This window comes from Mus caroli, unplaced genomic scaffold, assembly GCF_978045245.1.
Source record: "Mus caroli unplaced genomic scaffold, Mus_caroli_1 scaffold_10, whole genome shotgun sequence".
Taxonomy (NCBI): Eukaryota; Metazoa; Chordata; class Mammalia; order Rodentia; family Muridae; genus Mus; species Mus caroli.
The window spans coordinates 43902251-43923303 of NW_028227265.1; the positions used below are offsets into that span (position 1 = coordinate 43902251).

Consider the following 21053-nt stretch of genomic DNA (forward strand, 5'->3'; position numbering starts at 1 on the left):
GTAAAATAAGTGACAAGAACTATATTTTTGTACATTGAGGGCCTTGTTAATAACTGAAGGCTTCAACCACTGTTTCCCTCTCCCTAGTTGACCCTGCATCTTAATTATGTCATTCATCTCTCTCCCTTCCAATTCCACAATCATTTCTCTGCTTCAGTAAGTCACCATTGCTTCTCAAATGTCTTTTTTTTATAAGTTTAGCCTCCACACAACTATTAAGATATTTGTTTGAAACTTGTATGAAGTATACTCTTGGTTTAAAAATCAAGTGACTAGGTGTAGTGGTGCACACTTTTTTTTTGTTTGTTTAGGTATTGTCTTCATTTATATTTCCAATGCTATCCCAAAAGTCCCCCATACCCTCCTACCCCACTCCCCTACCCACCCACTCCCACTTTTTGGCCCTGGCATTCCCCTGTACTGAGGCACACAAAGTTTGCAGAACCAATGGGCCTCTCCACTGATGGCCGACTAGGCCATCTTCTGATACATATGCAGCTAGAGACACGAGCTCCGGGGGGGGGGGGGGGGGGACTGGTTAGATCATATTGTTCCACATATAGGGTTGCAGATCCCTTTAGTTCCTTGGGTACTTTCTCTAGCTCCTCCATTGGGGGCCCTGTGATCCATCCAATAGCTGTGAGTATCCACTTCTGTGTTTGCTAGGCCCCAGCATAGCCTCACAAGAGACAGCTATATCAAGGTCCTTTCAGCAAAATCTTGCTAGTGTATGCAATGGTGTCAGCATTTGAAGGCTCTTTATGGGATGGATCCCCAGATATGGCAGTCTCTAGATGGTCCGTCCTTTCGTCACAGCTCCAAACTTTGTCTCTGTAACTCCTTCCATGGGTGTTTTGTTCCCTTTCTAAGAAGGGGCAAAGTGTCCATACTTTGGTCTTCGTTCTTCTTGAGTTTCATGAGTTTCACAAATTGTATCTTCTATCCTGGGTATTCTAACTATCGGGGCTAATAATCCACTTATCAATGAGTACATATCATGTGAGTTCTTTTGTGATTGGGTTACCTCACTTAGGATGATACCCTCCAGGTCCATCCATTTGCCTAGGAATTTCATAAATTCATTCTTTTTAATAGCTGAGTAGTACTCCATTGTATAAATGTACCACATTTTCTGTATCCAGTCCTCTGTTGAGGGGCATCTGGATTCTTTCCAGCTTCTGGCTATTATAAATAGGGCTGCTATGAACATAGTGGAGCATGTGTCCTTCTTACCGGTTGGGACATCTTCTGGATATATGCCCAGGAGAGGTACTGTGGGATCCTACAGTAGTACTATGTCCAATTTTCTGAGGAACCTCCAGACTGATTTCCAGAGTGGTTGTACAAGCTTGCAATCCCACCAACATTGGAGGAGTGTTCCTCTTTCTCCACATCCTCGCCAGCATCTGCTGTCACCTGAATTTTTGATCTTAGCCATTCTGATTGGTGTGAGGTGGAATCTCAGGGTTGTGTTGATTTGCATTTCCCTGATGATTTAGGATGCTGAACATTTTTTCAGGTGCTTCTCTGCCATTCGGTATTCCTCAGGTGAGAATTCTTTGTTTAGCTCTGAGCCCCATTTTTTAATGGGGTTATTTGATTTTCTGGAGTCTACTTCCTTGAGTTCTTTATATATATTGGATATTAGTCCCCTATCCAATTTGGGATAGGTAAAGATCCTTTCCCAATCTGTTGGTGGCCTTTTTGTCTTATTGACGGTATCTTTTGCCTTACAGAAGCTTTGCAATTTTATGAGGTCCCATTTGTCGATTCTTGATCTTACAGCACAAGCCATTGCTGTTCTATTCAGGAATGTTTCTCCTGTGCCCATATCTTCAAGGCTTTTCCCCACTTTCTCCTCTATAAGTTTCACTGTCTCTGGTTTTATGTGGAGTTCCTTGATCCACTTAGATTTGACCTTAGTACAAGGAGATAGGAATGGGTCAATTCGTATTCTTCTACATGTTAACCGCCAGTTGTGCCAGCACCATTTGTTGAAAATGCTGTCTTTTTTCCACTGGTTGGTTTTAGCTCCCTTGTCAAAGATCAAGTGACCATAGGTGTGTGGGTTCATTTCTGGGTCTTCAATTCTATTCCATTGGTCTACTTGTCTGTCACTTTTAATCCCAACAGATATCTGAATTGTAGGCCAGCCTGGTCTACCTAGCAATTCCAGGCCAACCAAGGCTATAAAACAAACAAAAATGCAAATAAAAATATAAACTTATAGTGAGGAACTAGACATGTAGTTAAATGTTACTGCACTTGTCTAGCATGCACAAGGCTATGGGTTCATTCCCTAGCACCACAAATTAATTAATACCTACAGTGGTTGTTGTAATTGAAAGTCCAAATCCATCAACATGGTATTTAGGAGTTTTTACTCTCTAATCTTTTTTTTTTTTAGGTATTTTCCTCAATTACATTTCCAATGCTATCCAAAAAGTTCCCAATACACTCCCCCCCCCAGTCCCCCACCCACCCACCCCCACCCCTTGGCCCTGGCATTCCCCTGTACTGGGGCATATAAAGTTGGCAAGTCCAATGGGCCTCTCTTTCCAGTGATGGCCGACTAGGCCATCTTTTGATACAAATGCAGCTAGAGTCAAGAGCTCTGGGGTACTGGTTAGTTCATAATAATGTTCCACCTATGGAGTTGCAGTTCCCTTTAGCTCCTTGGGTACTTTCTCTAGCTCCTCCATTGGGGGCCCTGTGATCCATCCAATAGCTGACTGTGAGCATCCACTTCTGTGTTTGCTAGGCCCCGGCATTGTCTCACAAGAGACAGCTGTATCTGGGTCCTTTCAGCAAAATCTTGCTAGTGTATGCAATGGTGTCAGCATTTGGAAGCTGATTATGGGATGGATCCCTGGATATGGCAGTCTTTAGATGGTCCATCCTTTCTTCACAGCTCCAAACTTTATCTCTGTAACTCTTTCCATGGGTGTTTTGTTCCCAATTCCAAGAAGGGGCACAGTGACCACACTTTGGTCTTCCTTCTTCTTGAGTTTCATGCGTTTAACAAATTGTATCTTATATCTTGGGTATCCTAAGTTTTTGGGCTAATATCCACTTATCAGTGAGTATATATTGTGTGAGTTCCTTTGTGAATATGTTACCTCACTCAGGATGATGCCCTCCAGATCCATCCATTTGCCTAGGAATTTCATAAATTCATTCCTTTTAATAGCTGAGTAGTACTCCATTGTGTAAATGTACCACATTTTCAGTATCCATTCCTCTGTTGAGGGGCATCTGGGTTCTTTCCAGCTTCTGGCTATTATAAATAGGGCTGCTATGAACATAGTGGAGCATGTGTCCTTCTTACCGGTTGGAACATCTTCTGGATATATGCCCAGGAGAGGTATTGCTGGATCCTCTGGTAGTATTATGTCCAATTTTCTGAGGAACCGCCAAACTGATTTCCAGAGTGGTTGTACCAGCTTGCAATCCCACCAACAATGAAGGAGTGTTCCTCTTTCTCCACATCCTCGCCAGCATCTGCTGTCACCTGAATTTTTGATCTTAGCCATTTTGACTGGTGTGAGGTGGAATCTCAGGGTTGTTTTGAGTTGCATTTCCCTGATGATTAAGGATGTTGAACATTTTTTCAGGTGCTTCTCTGCCATTCGGTATTCCTCAGGTGAGAATTATTTGTTCAGTTCTGAGCCCCATTTTTTAACGGGGTTATTTGATTTTCTGGAGTCCACCTTCTTGAGTTCTTTATATATATTGGATATTAGTCCCCTATCTGATTTAGGATAGGTAAATATCCTTTCCCAATCTGTTGGTGGCCTTTTTGTCTTATTGACGGTGTCTTTTGCCTTGCAGAAACTTTGCAACTTTATGAGGTCCCATTTATCGATTCTCGATCTTACAGCACAAGCCTTTGCTGTTCTATTCAGGAATTTTTCCCCTGTACCCATATCTTCGAGGCTTTTCCCTACTTTCTCCTCTATAAGTTTCAGTGTCTCTGGTTTTATGTGGAGTTCCTTAATCCACTTAGATTTGACCTTAGTACAAGGAGATAGGAATGGATCAATTCGCATTCTTCTACATGATAATCGCCAGTTGTGCCAGCACCATTTGTTGAAAATGCTGTCTTTTTTCCACTGGATGGTTTTTGCTCCCTTGTCAAAAATCAAGTGACCATAGGTATGTGGGTTGATCTCAGGGTCTTCAATTCTGTTCCATTGGTCTACTTGTCTGTCGTTATACCAGTACCATGCAGTTTTTTTCACAATTGCTTTGTAGTACAGCTTTAGGTCAGGCGTGGTGATTCCACCAGAGGTTCTTTTATCCTTGAGAAGAGTTTTTGCTATCCTAGGTTTTTTGTTGTTCCAGATGAATTTGCAGATTGCCCTTTCTAATTGGTTGAAGAATTGAGTTGGAATTTTGATGGGGATTGCATTGAATCTGTAGATTGCTTTTGGTAAGATAGCCATTTTTACAATGTTGATCCTGCCAATCCATGAGCATGGGAGGTCTTTCCATCTTCTGAGATCTTCTTTAATTTCTTTCTTCAGGGACTTGAAGTTCTTGTCATACAGATCTTTCACTTCCTTAGTTAGAGTCACGCCAAGGTATTTTATATTGTTTGTGACTATTGAGAAGGGTGTTGTTTCCCTAATTTCCTTCTCTGCCAGTTTATCCTTTGTGTACAGAAAGGCCATTGACTTGCTTGAGTTAATTTTATATCCAGCTACTTCACCGAAGCTATTTATCAGGCTTAGGAGTTCTCTGGTGGAATTTTTAGGGTCACTTATGTATACTATCATATCATCTGCAAAAAGCGATATTTTGACTTCTTCTTTTCCGATTTGAATCCCCTTGATCTCCTTTTGTTTTCTAATTGCTCTGGCTAGGACTTCAAGTACAATGTTGAATAGGTAGGGAGAGAGTGGGCAGCCTTGTCTAGTCCCTGATTTTAGTGGGATTTCTTCCAGCTTCTCACCATTTACTTTGATGTTGGCTACTGGTTTGCTGTATATTGCTTTTATCATGGTTAGGTATGGACCTTGAATTCCTGATCTTTCCAAGACTTTTATCATGAATGGGTGTTGGATTTTGTCAAATGCTTTTTCAGCATCTAACGAGATGATCATGTGGTTTTTGTCTTTGAGTTTGTTTATATAATGGATTACATTGATGGATTTTCGTGTATTGAACCATCCTTGCATCCCTGGGATGAAACCTACTTGGTCAGGATGGATGATTGTTTTGATGTGTTCTTGAATTCGGTTAGCGAGAACTTTATTGAGGATTTTTGCATCAATATTCATAAGGGAAATTGGTCTGAAGTTCTCTATCTTTGTTGGGTCTTTATGTGGTCTAGAAACTTGTCCATTTCATCCAGGTTCTCCAGTTTTGTTGAGTATAGCCTTTTGTAGAAGGATCTGATGGTGTTTTGAATTTCTTCAGGGTCTGTTGTTATGTCTCCCTTTTCATTTCTGATTTTGTTAATTAGAATACTTTCCCTATGCCCTCTAGTGAGTCTGGCTAAGGGTTTATCTATCTTGTTGATTTTCTCAAAGAACCGGCTCCTCGATTGGTTGATTTTTTGAATTGTTCTTCTTGTTTCCACTTGGTTGATTTCACCCCTGAGTTTGATTATTTCTTGCCGTCTACTCCTCTTGGGTGAATTTGCTTCCTTTCATTCTAGAGCTTTTAGGTGTGTTGTCAAGCTGCTAATGTGTGCTCTCTCTAGTTTCTTTTTGGAGGCACTCAGAGCTATGAGTTTTCCTCTTAGAAATGCTTTCAATGTGTCCCATAAGTTTGGGTACGTTGTGGCTTCATTTTCATTAAACTCCAGAAAGTCCTTAATTTCTTTCTTTATTCCTTCCTTGACCAAGGTATCATTGAGAAGAGTGTTGTTTAGTTTCCACGTGTGTGTTGGCTTTCTATTATTTATTTTGTTATTGAAGATCAGCCTTAGTCCATGGTGATCTGATAGGATGCATGGGACAATTTCAATATTTTTGTATATGTTGAGGCTTGTTTTGTGACCAATTATGTGGTCATTTTTGGAGAAGGTACCGTGAGGTGCTGAGAAGAAGGTATATCCTTTTGTTTTAGGATAAAATGTTCTGTAGATATCTGTCAGATCCATTTGTTTCATAACCTCTGTTATTTTCACTGTGTCCCTGTTTAGTTTCTGCTTCCATGATCTGTCCATTGGTGAAAGTGGTCTGTTGAAGTCTCCCACTATTATTGTGTGAGGTGCAATGTGTGCGTTGAGCTTTACTAAAGTATCTTTAATGAATGTGGCTGCCCTTGTATTTGGAGCATAGATATTCAGAATTGATAGTTCCTCCTGGAGGATTTTACCTTTGATGAGAATGAAGTGCCCTTCCTTGTCTTTTTTGATGACTTTGGGTTGGAAGTCAATCTTATCAGATATTATAATGGCTACTCCAGCTTGTTTCTTCCTACCATTTGCTTGGAAAATTGTTTTCCAGCCTTTCATTCTGAGGTAGTGTCTATCTTTTTCTCTGAGATGAGTTTCCTGTAAGCAGCAAAATGTTGGGTCCTGTTTCTGTAGCCAGTCTGTCTATGTCTTTTTATTGGGGAGTTGAGTCCATTGATATTAAGAGATATTAGGGAGAAGTAATTGTTGCTTCCTTTTATTTTGTTGTTAGAGTTGGTGTTCTGTTCTTGTGGCTGTCTTCTTTTAGGGTTGTTGAGGGATTACCTTCTTGCTTTTTCTAGGACGTGGTTTCCGTCCTTGTATTGGTTTTTTTCCATTATTATCCTTTGAAGGGCTGGATTCGTGGAAAGATAATGTGTGAATTTGGTTTTGTCGTGGAATACTTTGGTTTCTCCATCTATGGTAATTGAGAGTTTGGCTGGGTATAGTAGCCTGGGCTGGAAATTGTGTTCTCTTAGTTTCTGTATAACATCTGTCCAGGCCCTTCTGGCTTTCATAGTCTCTGGTGAAAAATCCGGTGTAATTCTGATAGGCTTGCCTTTATATGTTACTTGACCTTTTTCCCTTACTGCTTTTAGTATTCTATCTTTATTTAGTGCATTTGTTGTTCTGATTATTATGTGTCGGAAGGAATTTCTTTTCTGGTCCAGTCTATTTGGAGTTCTGTAAGCTTCTTGTATGTTCATGGGCATCTCTTTCTTTAGGTTTGGGAAGTTTTCTTCTATAATTTTGTTGAAGATATTTGCTGGTCCTTTGAGTTGAAAATCTTCATTCTCATCTACTCCTATTATCCGTAGGTTTGGTCTTCTCATTTTGTCCTGGATTTCCTGGATGTTTTGAGTTAGGATCTTTTTGGATTTTGTATTTTCTTTGATTGTCGTGCCGATGTTCTCTATGGAGTCTTCTGCACCTGAGATTCTCTCTTCCATCTCTTGTATTCTGTTGCTGATGCTCGCATCTATGGTTCCAGATTTCTTTCCTAGGGTTTCTATCTCCAGCGTTGCCTCAATTTGGGTTTTCTTCATTGTCTCTACTTCCCTTTTTAGGTCTTCGATGGTTTTATTCAATTCCATCACCTGTTTGGTCTGGTTTTCCTGCAATTCTTTAAGGGATTTTTGTGCTTCCTCTTTAATGTCCTCTACCTGTTTAGCAGTGTTCTCCTGTATTTCTTTAAGTGTGTTATTAAAGTCCTTGATGTCCTCTACCATCATCATGAGATATGCTTTTAGATCCGGGTCTAGCTTCTCCGGTGTGTTGGGGTGCCCTGGACTGGGCGAAGTGGGAGTGCTGGGTTCTGATGATGGTGAGTGGTCTTGGTTTCTGTTAGTAAGATTATTACGTTTACCTTTCACCATCTGGTAATCTCTGGGGTTAGTTGTTATCGTTGTCACTGTTTAAAGATTGGAGCAGACGCTGTGTTCCACTCACCAGAAGTCTCAAGATCCTGTGGCGGGTGTCATGGGTAGCTGGCGGGTGTCAGCCGACCCTGGGCCCTAGCTACCCCGGTGCTGGACAGACCGGAAGAGGCTTGTGGCCCTACTCAGGCCGGTTTTATGCTTCCCTAACTAATGCAGTCTCAGGTCCCTCGCGCAATTGGATTGGAGCAGAAGCTGTGTTCCACTCACCAGAAGTCTTAAGATCCTGTGGCGGGTGTTGTGGGTAGCTGGCGAGTGTCAGCCGACCCTGCGCCCTAGCTACCCCTGTGCTGGTCAGACCGGAAGAGTACTCTCCAATCTTAATCTTCCTTTTTCTAACCTACTATATCACTGTATTTCTTCCACATGGGTTCAAGTCCAATAAGGTTTGGCAGAATAACTCTCTCTTTCCAATGTTTTCCTCATTCCACTCTTTTACTTCCAAAAAAGAAATGAATATTAGTTCCACTCTCTATGCTTCCATTATATAATCTGTAAACGTCTCTTTAGTCTTTGACAACTGACTCTCTGAAGATTCTAATTGTCCTAATATCTACCATTAATTTAGCAGAATGCCGGTATATTTGATATGATATGCACATCAATAAGAATAGACGCTTAATACTAGTACATCTTCCTGATTTTGAAATTAAGTAAAATAAACTAAGAAGGCTTCAGAGCTAGTACAGTGGTATAAGGCAAAGTCTAAACTCTTATATTCACCTATTTCCTGACATCCATCCTGTTAGGCATTTTGCTGATTTGTCTAGCCAAAGCTTTGCCTTCCCAGAACTTGCCCTTCATAAGTGATATTGATTAAATGAATACCTACTCCAGGTCACATGGTAGTATGTTTCCACTCAATGGAAAAGGCACCAGTCATAAAAATATCTTTAAAATCTCCAAAACACACACACACACACACACACACACACACACACACACACACAGAAAAAAGAAATGTATTGTTGGTTGGATCTCTAATATTGGAGGAGAGGAATAAAATAGCTTTAATGTCTAAATATGGCCTTTTGCTATGGCATAAACCACAGCACAGTGATGCACAATAGCAGTTTCAGTTGACTTTTAAAAATCAGGTTATCCAGTTGACCTTTGGTAGAACATGCTACAAAGCTAGCCAAATGCATAAACACTCTCCAGGTAGAGTAAATAGAATAGTTAAGCTTAGCAAAATCCTGCACAACACATATATGTGAGCTTGCTTTCATATTGAAAAAATGGTTTTAAATGTCATATCATATGTATTAGTGCTTATATAAACAAGTACAAAATCAGTTATATCTTTTCTTTGGTTGTATTAGGGATCAAATAGTAAATAGAATATAGCATTTACTTTTTTACATTGTGAATATGTGCAAATTCATTTATTTACATTGTAAATATGTGAGTGTGTGCATATGTGTTCATATGTTCTTATTTATTTATTTACATTGTGAATATGTGCAAATTCATTTATTTACATTGTAAATATGTGAGTGTGTGCATATGTGTTCATACGTTCACACACTCCCACCATGGTAGTCATGGGAACTTTCAGGAGTTCTTCTACCATGCAGATTCCAGAGATCAAACTCAGAGTATCAGGCTCACTGACAAACACCTTTACCCAGCTATCTCACCAGCCCAAGGATATAACATTTAGTGTATTAAAGACTCAGTAGTGAATGCTGGTAAGGACTGGTGATTTTTAAGCCAAGTGTGGTGGCACATTTTTATAACCTAGCACTTGGAAGATAAAGGAAGGAAGATTTTGAGTTCAAAGCCAGCTTCGCCTCTATAACACTACCCATCTAATAATAAGTGCAATCAGATTTTCATTATAGATTAGTAAAAATGTAATATCAATTCAACTTTTTAACTACTTTTTTCTGTTCTTTCTTTAGTGTTGCTGATAACAGTACTTGTAGTGGAAGGGATTGCTGTGGCCCAAAAAACCCAAGGTAAAGTATGGATAGTGGTACATGGCATGTTCAGAGCAGTTTGAAAGAATTAAAACTTTAGAATGCTATGTCATAATCATTTCTTAGTTTGATCTCAATTACTGTGATAAAATACCATGACCAAAAACAGCCTGGGAGAAGAAAGGAATTATTTGGCAATCTCACATTATACAGTCTCACACTGTAGTCCCTCACGAAAAGAAGTCAGAACAGGAACCAGGTGGAACAGGAACCTAGAAACAAGAACTGGAGCAGAGGCTTATGGAGGAGCACTGTTCACTGGCTTACGCCTCATGGCTTCCTCAGCCAGAATCAACTGCCCAGGATGACCCTACCTGGAGTGGGCCATCCCACATCAATCATTAGTCAAGACAATGTCCCATAAACTGGCCTACAGGCCAATCTTCTGAAATCTTTTTTTCAATTTAGGTACCCTCTCAGATGACTCTAGCTTAGTTGACAAAAAAAAAAAAAATATTAACCAACACATTGTTCTTGAATATTGCAATGACCTAAAGCTTTCTGTCAACCTAAACCTCAGTTTAGCCAAAATCAGCTACAGTTAACTAAATTGTCTACAAAAAGCTTGCCCTGAGAAACTTTTTTAAAGCCAAAATCACTGGTATCTTTTAGTACACTGTTAACTACATCTAAAATTAAATGAAATTCACAGTTGTATCACTTAGAAAAATAAAAGTGTCTTTTCAAGTGTGAACAAGTAAAGTGTGTCAGTACAGTCTTCAAAGCCAGTTTGGTCCTATTGTAATGGCTAGTGTGGGTTTTTTTGAAGCAAATTTTATGTCAGCATTTAGTGCATTTTCTGTACAACTTTATTTTTTATATTCATCAAAGTTATATGTTTAAGTGATAAAACTCAAATTAAAAACTTTGTTTGGTGTGGAAAAAGATGGACACATATGCCACAGTGCCCAACTGTAGAGTTGAACAACTTTGGGGAGTGGGTTCTTTCCTCCTACTTCCTAAGTTATGGTGGCAGAAGCCGTGATCACCACTTGTGTTTCATGACTGGCCCTTTTGACAAACCTCTATCTCCAAAAATATTTACATTATGATTCATAATAGTAGCAAAATAATAGTTATGAAAAAGCAATGAAAATAATTTTATGGTTGGTGGTCACCACAACATGAGGAACTGTATTAAAGGGTCACAGAATTAGGAAAGTTGAGACCCACTGCTCTAAACCCACAAATAACTGCTTTTTTTTAATTTTAGAATCTTTATATAACATACTTTAAATAGCTGCTGCTTTTTTGTTATTTCAGTTTTAAAGGTTGGCTACTGATTTCTTGCCATGAAACATGAAATGTTGGTGTATTAACATACTTACTGTCCACCCCTTTACACATTATAAGCATTCTCTTTATTTCTGTTGCACTGTCCTTATAGATATAACTGCATCATAATTCAGGATAAATCAGCATTCAGAACTAGGCCTTGTGGTGCATGCCTTTGATCCATGCTACTTGTGAGGCTGAGGGAGGAAGTTAAAAAATTCAAAGCTGACCTGACCTTGTCTGGGTAACATTTCAAAACCTATCTTACCAATAAATAAATCAACAAACAAACATAAAACTCTGCACTCAGTATTTAAGCCACTCATCAAAGTGTTTCAATATGAATTTTGTCTTTGCGTTTAGGAATATTTTGGTTTAGTTCAATTTTTAAAATTTCCTCCATTTTCTCTGTTATGTTTGTTCAGGAATTCATATTATTTACTTATAGCCTTCTTGGGTTTTATTACTTACCTTAGTTAGGGTTTTACTTCCATGAACAAACACTATGACCAAGGCAACTCTTATAAGGATAACATTTAATTGAGGCTGGCTTACAGGTACAGAGATTCAATCCATCACAAATCAACATGGGAGCATGGCAGTGTCCAGGCAGGCATGGTGCAGGAGGAACTGAGAGTTCAACATCATGTTCCAAAGGCAAACAGGAGAAGACTGGCTTCCAGGCAGCAAGGATGAGGGTCTTAAAGCCCATCCCCACAGTAACACACCTACTCCAACACGGCCACACCTCCCAGTAGTGCCACCCCCTGGCCAAGCATATACAAACCAACACATTACTGCTATACAAAGTGGTGGGTTTATTATGAAATTTAATAATGAATTAAATATAAAATGTAATTTCTATATAGTTTCACACATACTTTTTGCCCAATAGTCTCTCTAGAGGAGCCTGTCTCTGAGACAGTGACCCAACTCTGCTGTGTGCAATCAACTCACTGAGCAATTGAAGGCACTGGTACAGTTCAGTGAAGTTAACACACACCCACAGGTGTCCTATCTCTGCCTTAAACTTGCTGAGTTCTTCATTTTCTCTATTTGGTGAAGCTTAGTTCTTTTAATTTTTTTTTTTTTTTTTTTTTAGAATGTGCTTTTAGCCAGGTGGTAGTGGCATTTTAATCTCAGCACTTAGGAGGCAGAGGCAGGCAGATCTCTGTGAGTTCAAGGCCAGCCTGGTTTACAGAGCAAGTTCCAAGATAACCAGGATATACAGAGAAACCCTGTCTCAAAAAAAAGAAGTACTTTTGTTTGTTTTATGAATATATTTGCTTTCCTATCTCTGGGGAAATTACATGAAACCCTGTTGTTACTGGTTGGTTGGTTGATAACGTAGGTTTATTGTTTATTTTAATTTTATTGCATGGGCTGTCTATACTTAGGGTTGCTTTATTCTGTTTTCTGATCTATTTTTCATACTAAAAGCTTTCTTCAAATTCCTAGTTATCCTTTTATGTACTTATATTTTAACTTACATGTGTACTTATATTTTAACTTGTATATATACACTTATATATGTGTTTATATTTTAATATGTATTATATTTTAACAGGAGCACTACAGCTGATCTTGAGTTGTCTGTAGGTATAGGTAGGATGGTTCTTACCTTGGATTTGAACTGACATTTGGGACTCTCTTTTCTGTCTTATTAAACCTTTCTTAAATAAATATTGGAGTCCTCAAAAATAAGTCTGTTTCCTCTCAAAGGAAGTCTGTTACTTCAAGAGACCAAATCAGAGAAACCTAGGACTATCACTGAGTTTGTTAACATTTGCCAACCTCCAGATTTTCAAGTCGCCATTTTCAACCTCAGCTGCTCCTGGTTGTCCTCAGTCCATTAATCCTACCTTACCTTCACCAAAGAAATGTGCCATTGCACATGTGGGTGGAGGTCAGAGGACAGCTTGCAGGTTCTCCCCTTCCACAATATGGGTTCTGGGGGTCAAACTCAGGTTGTCAAACTTGGTGGCAAACTTATCCTCTACTGTCAAACTTTCAAAATACGTATAATATATAAAAGCTTTCTTGTCCTTCTGCTGTACTCGGTTATTCTTAGTTTGGCAGTGGTTCTTATGAAGTTATACATGCAGCAGAGTAGGCAATTGTTTTAGAGTGTTGGGGGAAAGAAAAGAATGCTTATTATATTTTGCTGTAATGATATTTGAAATTCTGTTCAAGATGGACAAAATATTGGAATCAAGCACATTCCTGCAACCCAGTGTGGTATTTGGGTTCGAACCAGCAATGGAGGTCATTTTGCTTCACCAAATTATCCTGACTCATATCCACCAAACAAGGAGTGTATCTATATTTTGGAAGGTATTTGACAAATCTTTTTCTTTTGTCAGATGAACTTTAATTCTCTGTAAAACTGAACACATTAGCAAAATGCCCTGTTTAAACAAGTTGGAACAAAAATTAAGTGTGTTTGAGTTAAATAAAAACAAAGGTTTATAAATATTGAATACATTAACAAAATGATAGTTAAATATTAATGGGAATTTTTAATTGTCTTCAACTAAGAGAGTAACTATATATGAGAAACATCTCTGATAAGGGATGTCTGAGTTCGCTGATGTACTTACTGGGCCTTTGCACACAGTGATGAGCTCTTTGGTTTTTCTCTATTCATATATGGTACATTATGTTTTATAAAGTAAGCAAGTATTAGCCTTTCAACCTCTCCTAATTTTAGTCAGCAAAGTATATTTGCCTGATTTAGTAAATGTCATATACCACAGGGAAATGTTACTGTAATTCTACAACATAGCGTGAAAGAGTTTTATCATGGCTTCTACATTCATAGTTAGTTCCCGGTGTAATTCTCTGATGTGAATGAAGCACTAAAGAGGTGGATTTGTTTATCTTCTCTGTCCACACATTATATGTCTCCTTCATCCTGCTCTGTTTGCTTACTCTTCTTTATAGCTGCTCCTCGTCAACGAATAGAGCTGACCTTTGATGAACGCTATTATATAGAGCCATCATTCGAATGTCGGTTTGATCACTTGGAAATTCGAGACGGGCCATTTGGTTTCTCTCCTCTTATAGATCGTTACTGTGGCATGAAAAGCCCTGCATTAATTAGGTCAACGGGAAGATTCATGTGGATTAAATTTAGTTCCGATGAAGAACTTGAAGGACTAGGATTTCGAGCAAAATACTCATTCATCCCAGGTAACAAATTAAGTGTCTTTAAAAAATAATTTACCTTTCAATATATCACTTATTTTAGAATCTAAAGGTTAGAAAAGGATAATTTGGGCTGGAGAGATAGCTCAGCAATTAAGCAGTTAAGTTGGCTGCTCTTTCAGAGTTCCTGAGTTCAATTCCCAGTAACTACATTGTGGCTTAAAACCATCCATAGTGGAATCTGATGTCCTCTGCTGTCATGCAGGCACACATGCAAATAGAGTACTTATATACATAAATAAATAAATATTTTTAAAAGAGCAAAGGATAATTTGATCAAGGTAATTACATTAAGACTAAAGAAATTGTTACAGTCAAAAAAATCAGTCGAGGAACAAATGAAGAAAAAAATTTAATAAGGAACAATAGGCCATATACCATTCTAATTTTGTGGTTTATCAGATAAAGTTGTATTTCCTTCTTAAATATCTTTTAGGGAACAATTTAAGACCAACAACATAAAAATAAATATATTTTTCTAAAAAATAATTCAATCCATTCTTTTCACAATTTCCAAAATTTATTTTGAAGATTATTTTAATTGTACTTATTAACTATCTACAAATACTTTAGATACTATTTAACAATAAAATTAATACTGTACCTGCATTTAGAGGACTAGATCTGGGATTTAGTCTTCTCTACCATCCAACAGCTATACACTTAAGCACGTTGTGCCCAAGACTTGGCAATAGTAAAGCAGTTACACCTTCTGCCTGTGCTCCCTGGGTTGACATAACTAATTAATATAAATCTGGAAACTTAAAGAAAGGCCAAAAATGCCAAAACCCAATAAAGCCTCACTCCCTCTAGGAGCTGAGTATGTTTAATTTTGTTGGGAAGGAGCAGGATTAAAGAGGACAGTCTCTATGTAGCCCTAAATTGTCCTAGAAATCTCTGTGTAGATGGTGCTAGCCATGAACACTGCCTAGCTCTGCTGAGATTAAAGGCGTCTGTGCCTCCACAACCAGCTAGGATCTGCTCTTTATCTCCTCCATTTCTGAAGACTATCTCAACATCTCTGTGTTTGTGACCATATTGCTCTAACTTCTGACTTTACTTTTTTTTGTCTTAAAATGCTTTTTCTTATTTATTTATTTACTTACTTACTTACTTACTTATTTCTATGTCTGTATCTGCATGTACATATGCACAGGGTGCCCACAGGCCAGAAGAGGGCATAATGTCCCCTGAAGCAAGTTACAGGTGATGTGAGCTGCCCTGTGGTGCTAGGAACAGTCCATTCTCCCTGAATAGAGCAGCAAGTGTTCTTAGATGCTAGTCCATTTCTTCAAACCCAGGCTTCTTAAAATTCTTACTGATGTATTTTGTGTTGTAATACAACATCCACTTTTTTTTTATAACCATGTCAAGTAAACTTCACAGGGATTTGGATGTGGATATCTCTGGGCACTATTACACTGTCAGCCTGTAGGTCTCACCTACACCTCATAAGCACCCTGATCAAATGCTATGAGAATTCGAAAGTACCCATAGTCTAATGTAGAAACTCAGAAATAAGAATGTTATTGTGCCCAAGGAGCTTACAAACTTTTTAAAAAAGATTTATTTGTTTATTTTATGTGAGAACACTCTTGCTGTCTTCAGACCCACCAGAAGAGGGCATCAGATCCCATTACAGATGGTTGTGAGCCACCATGTGGTTGCTGGGAATTGAACTCAGGATCTCTGGAAGAGCAGCCAGTGCTCTTAACCTCTGAGCCATCTCTCCAGCCTGGAGCTTACAAACTTAACAGAACAAAAAAAAAAAAAACCTCACGCAGCAAGTGTATAATTGTTTTGTTTCATTTTTTTCTGAGAGAAATTTGTTAATTGAAAAATACACAAATGAAACTAATTATCTTGTCACTTTATGCTTAAAATCGTGAAAATTTGGTAGTTATCTCTTAAGATGGATTTCTTTATTGGGTAGGCTTTTTACAAAACTGGTCACGCTATTACTGGTCAAGCTCTATTACTAGCTTTTTTTTTTAATAAAACTACTTTGTATCTGAATCAATAACCATTATGTAAGTTATTTGCTATCTACCTAATACTGAAAGGACATTTTCAAACAGGAAAACTTGTTTAATGGACTTCAATAGCAATTTTAGGATCACAACAAAATTGAGCAGGAAGTGCTTATCAGATACATCCCTCCACTCCTCTATATCCACATCTTGCCAAAAGTGGTATCAGTACATCACCATGGGTACATCATAATTACCCAAAGTTGTTAGCTTACAATATACTATAGTTCACCCTTGGTATTATATGTCTGATGATAAGTATATATGATAAATATCATACATCAACTGTTATTATGCAGAGCAGTTTCTCTGCCTAAAAACTTCATATGTTCCACTGCACATCTCTCCCTCACCCTAAATTTCTGGCAACCACTGGGCCACCGTTTTCCATTTCTATATCATATACAGTTAGGATCATATAGTATGTTGACTCTTCAGGTTGACTTCTTTCACTTAATTATATAAGCATAAGGTTTTTCCATGATTTGATAGGTGATAGTGTGTGTGTGTGTGTGTGTGTGTGTGTGTGTGTGTGTGTGTGTGTGTGTGTGAGTGTATCACATTTACTGTATATATGTTTGCCACTGTGCGTGGGCAGAACTTAGTAGATAACTGGTAGGAATCAACTCTCTACTATGTAGACTCCAAAATGAATTGAGATATGTGCTAGAGAAAATTAGAAACAAAAGGCAAAGGTTGTATAAATCCATTTGTATAAGTTACCTAAAGTTGCTCACCACTCTAGTTGGCAAGATGAACCTGGGAGAGTGGGGCCTAAAAAATGAGGTTGATTAAAGTCTCATGCAATAGCCAACTTTATTCAGGGCATGAGGCAATTTATACTCTGGGTACTAAGAAGAATCATGAGTAAAGTGTTCAGTTACATGGACAATCCACACATGACCAAAACATGTTTTTCCAAAGAGGCATCTGGATAACAACAGCTAAAAAAATATCTCACACCTGGGAGGAGCATAAAAACACATTACTAGAACAATTATATGTTTTGAAGAAACTGAGGTCACTTGTCTTGTTTCCTTGTTTCCTCACAAGTGCTCAGACTTCTCATACGACTCATTCCTGGACTGTGTTCCAATACCAAGTGATAAAATTTATGAAGAAAGTAGAAATTACTATTTTAATGTGTATAGACTTTCCTTTTTGATGGTGAAAACTAGTTTTGAAAATTAAAAAAAAAGTGATTATTGAACAACGATGTCAACATACTAAAACTGACCTCTACACTAGGAAATGATTAGCATAGATAGGAATGTGCCACAGCTACTTAATCACAGCTGCTGAGGAGACTGAGAGGGGAAGATAACACATTTGAGAGCAGACTGGGCTAGATGCAAGGTTTTATCTCAAAAAAAAAAAAAAAAACCATAGTTCATATGTTATGCTTTATCTAGAATTTATTACAACTAAAATAGGGTAGTTTTTCTCAAAATGACTGATGTAAGGAAGATGACTGAGTAAACACAAAATACTCACCTCTGTGAACCAGTTCACCGAAATTTGAGACCAGTGATTTGTAACAAAATAAGCAATCTGTTTAATTGGTCAGGTATTTAATGTTTACTGCCTACATTAGCTGAAGTAATTGATGTTTTACTGTCATAAAATGTGATTACAAAATGTATATGTGAGTCACATTTTCACAAATTTAGAGTTCTTGAAACAAAAGAAATAGACAATAAATACATGTTTTTCAGGACCTGGGAAGATGGTCCAGTGGTTTAACTGCTTGCTGTGCACATGAAGGCCTACGCTCCCATTTAAAAATGAAAACCTGTGTGTTGCAGCACACACCTGTGATCCCAGCACTGGGAGGCAGAGACCAAGAAGATCCTAGAGGCCTGACCCACTCAAAATCTTCAGACTCTAGGTTCAGTGAGAAATTAACTAAGTTTGATTAGAAATCCTGTTTCTAATTTAAAAAAAAAAAAGTGGAACATGATATGGGAAGATACACAAATCTCTGGCCTCTTTTAAATATTTCCAAAAAATATGTTTAAGATAAATAACCAAATTTGGGCCGAAAATGTGGCTCGTAGCTCAGCCAGTAGAAAAGGCATTTGCACATGGACCAGGCAACCTGAATCTAATCCTCAGATCCCCACAAGGTGGCAGGAGAGAGCTAATGTCTGCAAGTTGTCTTGACCTCCACACACAACTAATTAACTTGAAATCAACCAACTTTTATGTATAAAGATACTCACTTTGAACAAAATTAGTTTTGTTTTTTGGTTTTTTTTAACCTATGATGAGAAATTTCTATATTCTTTATAGGTAAAGTACAGATAAGTTGTAAAATGCTTAGAATTTCTGGAATATTTTATTTTTGTACCTTATAGGACTTCTTGTATTACCTTCAATACCTTTGGTATACACTTATGGAAGTTTCATAAATGTTAAATAATGTATATTTTATAGATGAGGAAGCTTAAGAATTAAGTACGTTTCTTATATAGTAGCAAATCTAGGACTATATTGAGTTTCCTGGGTTATTTTTCTATTGTGTCATATTCCTTTTTTCTGTTAGACAGTAATTCCCCAGTTTTTTAATCTCTAAGAAAAACAACTCATATCAATAAATATGTGATATATATATAATGGGCTAAAATATGACTGTTTCTGCTGTTATTTAAAGGCATATTTCCAGTTATACACTATATAGCACATTTAAGGCCAGCCTATATGCACTTATAATAGCACAGTGGAGCTCTTCTAAGTTCAAAGTCAGTCTGCTCCAGGACAGACAGACCTATGAATAAAAAAAACCTATCCAAAAATAATAAAAATAAAAATAAATTTTAAAAAAATAAAGACCCAAGGAGCTGAAGGGGTTTGCAGCCCTATAGGAGGAACAACAATGTGAACTAACCAGTACCCCCAGAGCTTCCTGGGACTAAACCACCAATCAAAGAAAACACATGGTGGGACTCGTGTCTCTAGCTGCATATGTAGCAGAGGATGGTCTAGTAGGCCATCAATGGGAGGAGAGGCCCTTGGTTTGTGAAGGTTCTATGCCCCAGCATAGGGGAATGCCAAGGCCAGGAAGCAGAAGTGGGTAGGTTGGGGGGGGGAGGGAAGGAGTGGGGGTAGGGGATTTTTGGAGAGGAAACTAGGAAAGGGGATAACATCTGAAATGTAAACAAAGAAAATATCTAATAAAAAAATAAAAGATTAAAAAAAGAAAGAAAAAATTTTGATTAATTTTCAAAAACTAGTACATTTTAAGATTATAATTCTGCTTTGAGTCTTTTTTTTTTTTCTGTGAAAGAGCTGGTGTCTACTAGTTGACTCATTAAAAAAGAGTAAGTTCAGTTATACTTTAAAAAGAACAGTCACTGAAATGTGTTTGAAATTAAGGTAATAGTTTACTTCATTTTCCAATCTGTAATTTGGAGACTTTCTAAAGTATCTTCAATTAATGTCAGTATTAATAGGAATTAAGTGTCCTCTTATTTGGAGTAAACCACATATATGAAATAGGTTTTCCAGATAATGTATATAGTTACTCTTATATTTACGGTTCCTATTTTAATTGAGAAATAATTTTTGAGGCATCTGTAAAATGTTTTTGAAAAAAACATTTGACTAATTAAATATGAATATTTATAATGGTATTTTTATATTTGCAAATTCAACACTACTCATTGAAGCAGACATTTTAGAAAACAATATAGCTCAACACAAAGGAAATATATTACTTTTAAGGTTGAATAGTATCCCATTGTATTAAATATACCATATTTTATTCATCTGTTCATGTGTTAGTGAACTAACTACTACATTTGACAGTTAATGTTTTCAATGACAATAAAGCATTCATGATGAATGCTTTATTTGTATATAAAAATATACAAATTTTCATTAAATGTTAATCCCATAAACATTGTCTTAGATGACGAGTGATACAGCATCTGTCAATGAGAATGCCCCTTATGTTGATATGTAATGACGCTTTACACAGTAAGTTAAGTCTGAAAAGCTCAGTACCAATGACTTTCTCCTCTCTTCTGTTACAGATCCAGACTTTACTTACCTTGGAGGTATTTTAAATCCCATTCCAGGTTTAGTATATTACCTCTTTCTTTGTGTGACATTTTTTGTTAGTTTTATTTTTCTTTGAATATCTTTTTTTTCCCCCCTAGATTGCCAGTTTGAGCTCTCTGGAGCTGATGGAATAGTACGGTCTAGCCAAGTAGAGCAAGAAGAGAAAACAAAGCCTGGCCAAGCAGTTGATTGCATATGGACAATTAAAGCTACTCCAAAAGCTAAGGTACTGTAGTTGTATATTGACTCACTTCAGAGAAGAACATTAAAAGGTGTGGTTTCTATAATGTATTGTTTGATTCATATAAATATTTGTGACTAAGTTCTTTTGTTTCCTTTACTGTATTAGGCACCTATGAAGATTATAGTGTTTTGTAGTTAAATAAGATGAGATTGAAATAATTTAAAATATTATATGTATGTGTGTGTGTGTGTATATATATATAAGGTTTTTATTAATTTTTAAGTGTGTGAATGCACAAAGGCACACAGCACACCTGTGAAAGTCATAGGACAACTTCATGGTGTTGACTTTCTCCTTGTGGGGGTGAATTCAGGTCACTGGGATTGCACAGCACGTTTGTTTTTCTTGCTGAGCCATCTCATCAACCTCATATTAAGATTCTTAATCTTGAAAGATTATGGTTTTAAAAAA

General features: G+C 37.5%; 1 protein-coding gene across 3 annotated transcripts in view; it reads left to right on the top strand.

The window, feature by feature from the left end:
- Nucleotides 1–21053, top strand: part of Neto2 (neuropilin and tolloid like 2) — a 68247-nt gene that overhangs the window by 21565 nt on the left and 25629 nt on the right. For 2 of the 3 annotated variants that reach the window (XM_021170078.3, XM_085843733.1), the window contains exons 2-6: nt 9747–9803; nt 13293–13433; nt 14043–14291; nt 20371–20415; nt 20497–20624. In XM_021170078.3, the coding sequence (XP_021025737.1) occupies nt 9747–9803; nt 13293–13433; nt 14043–14291; nt 20371–20415; nt 20497–20624 (620 nt within the window). The remainder of the gene's footprint in view (nt 1–9746; nt 9804–13292; nt 13434–14042; nt 14292–20370; nt 20416–20496; nt 20625–21053) is intronic. The other variant, XM_021170077.3, reaches the window with a different exon arrangement.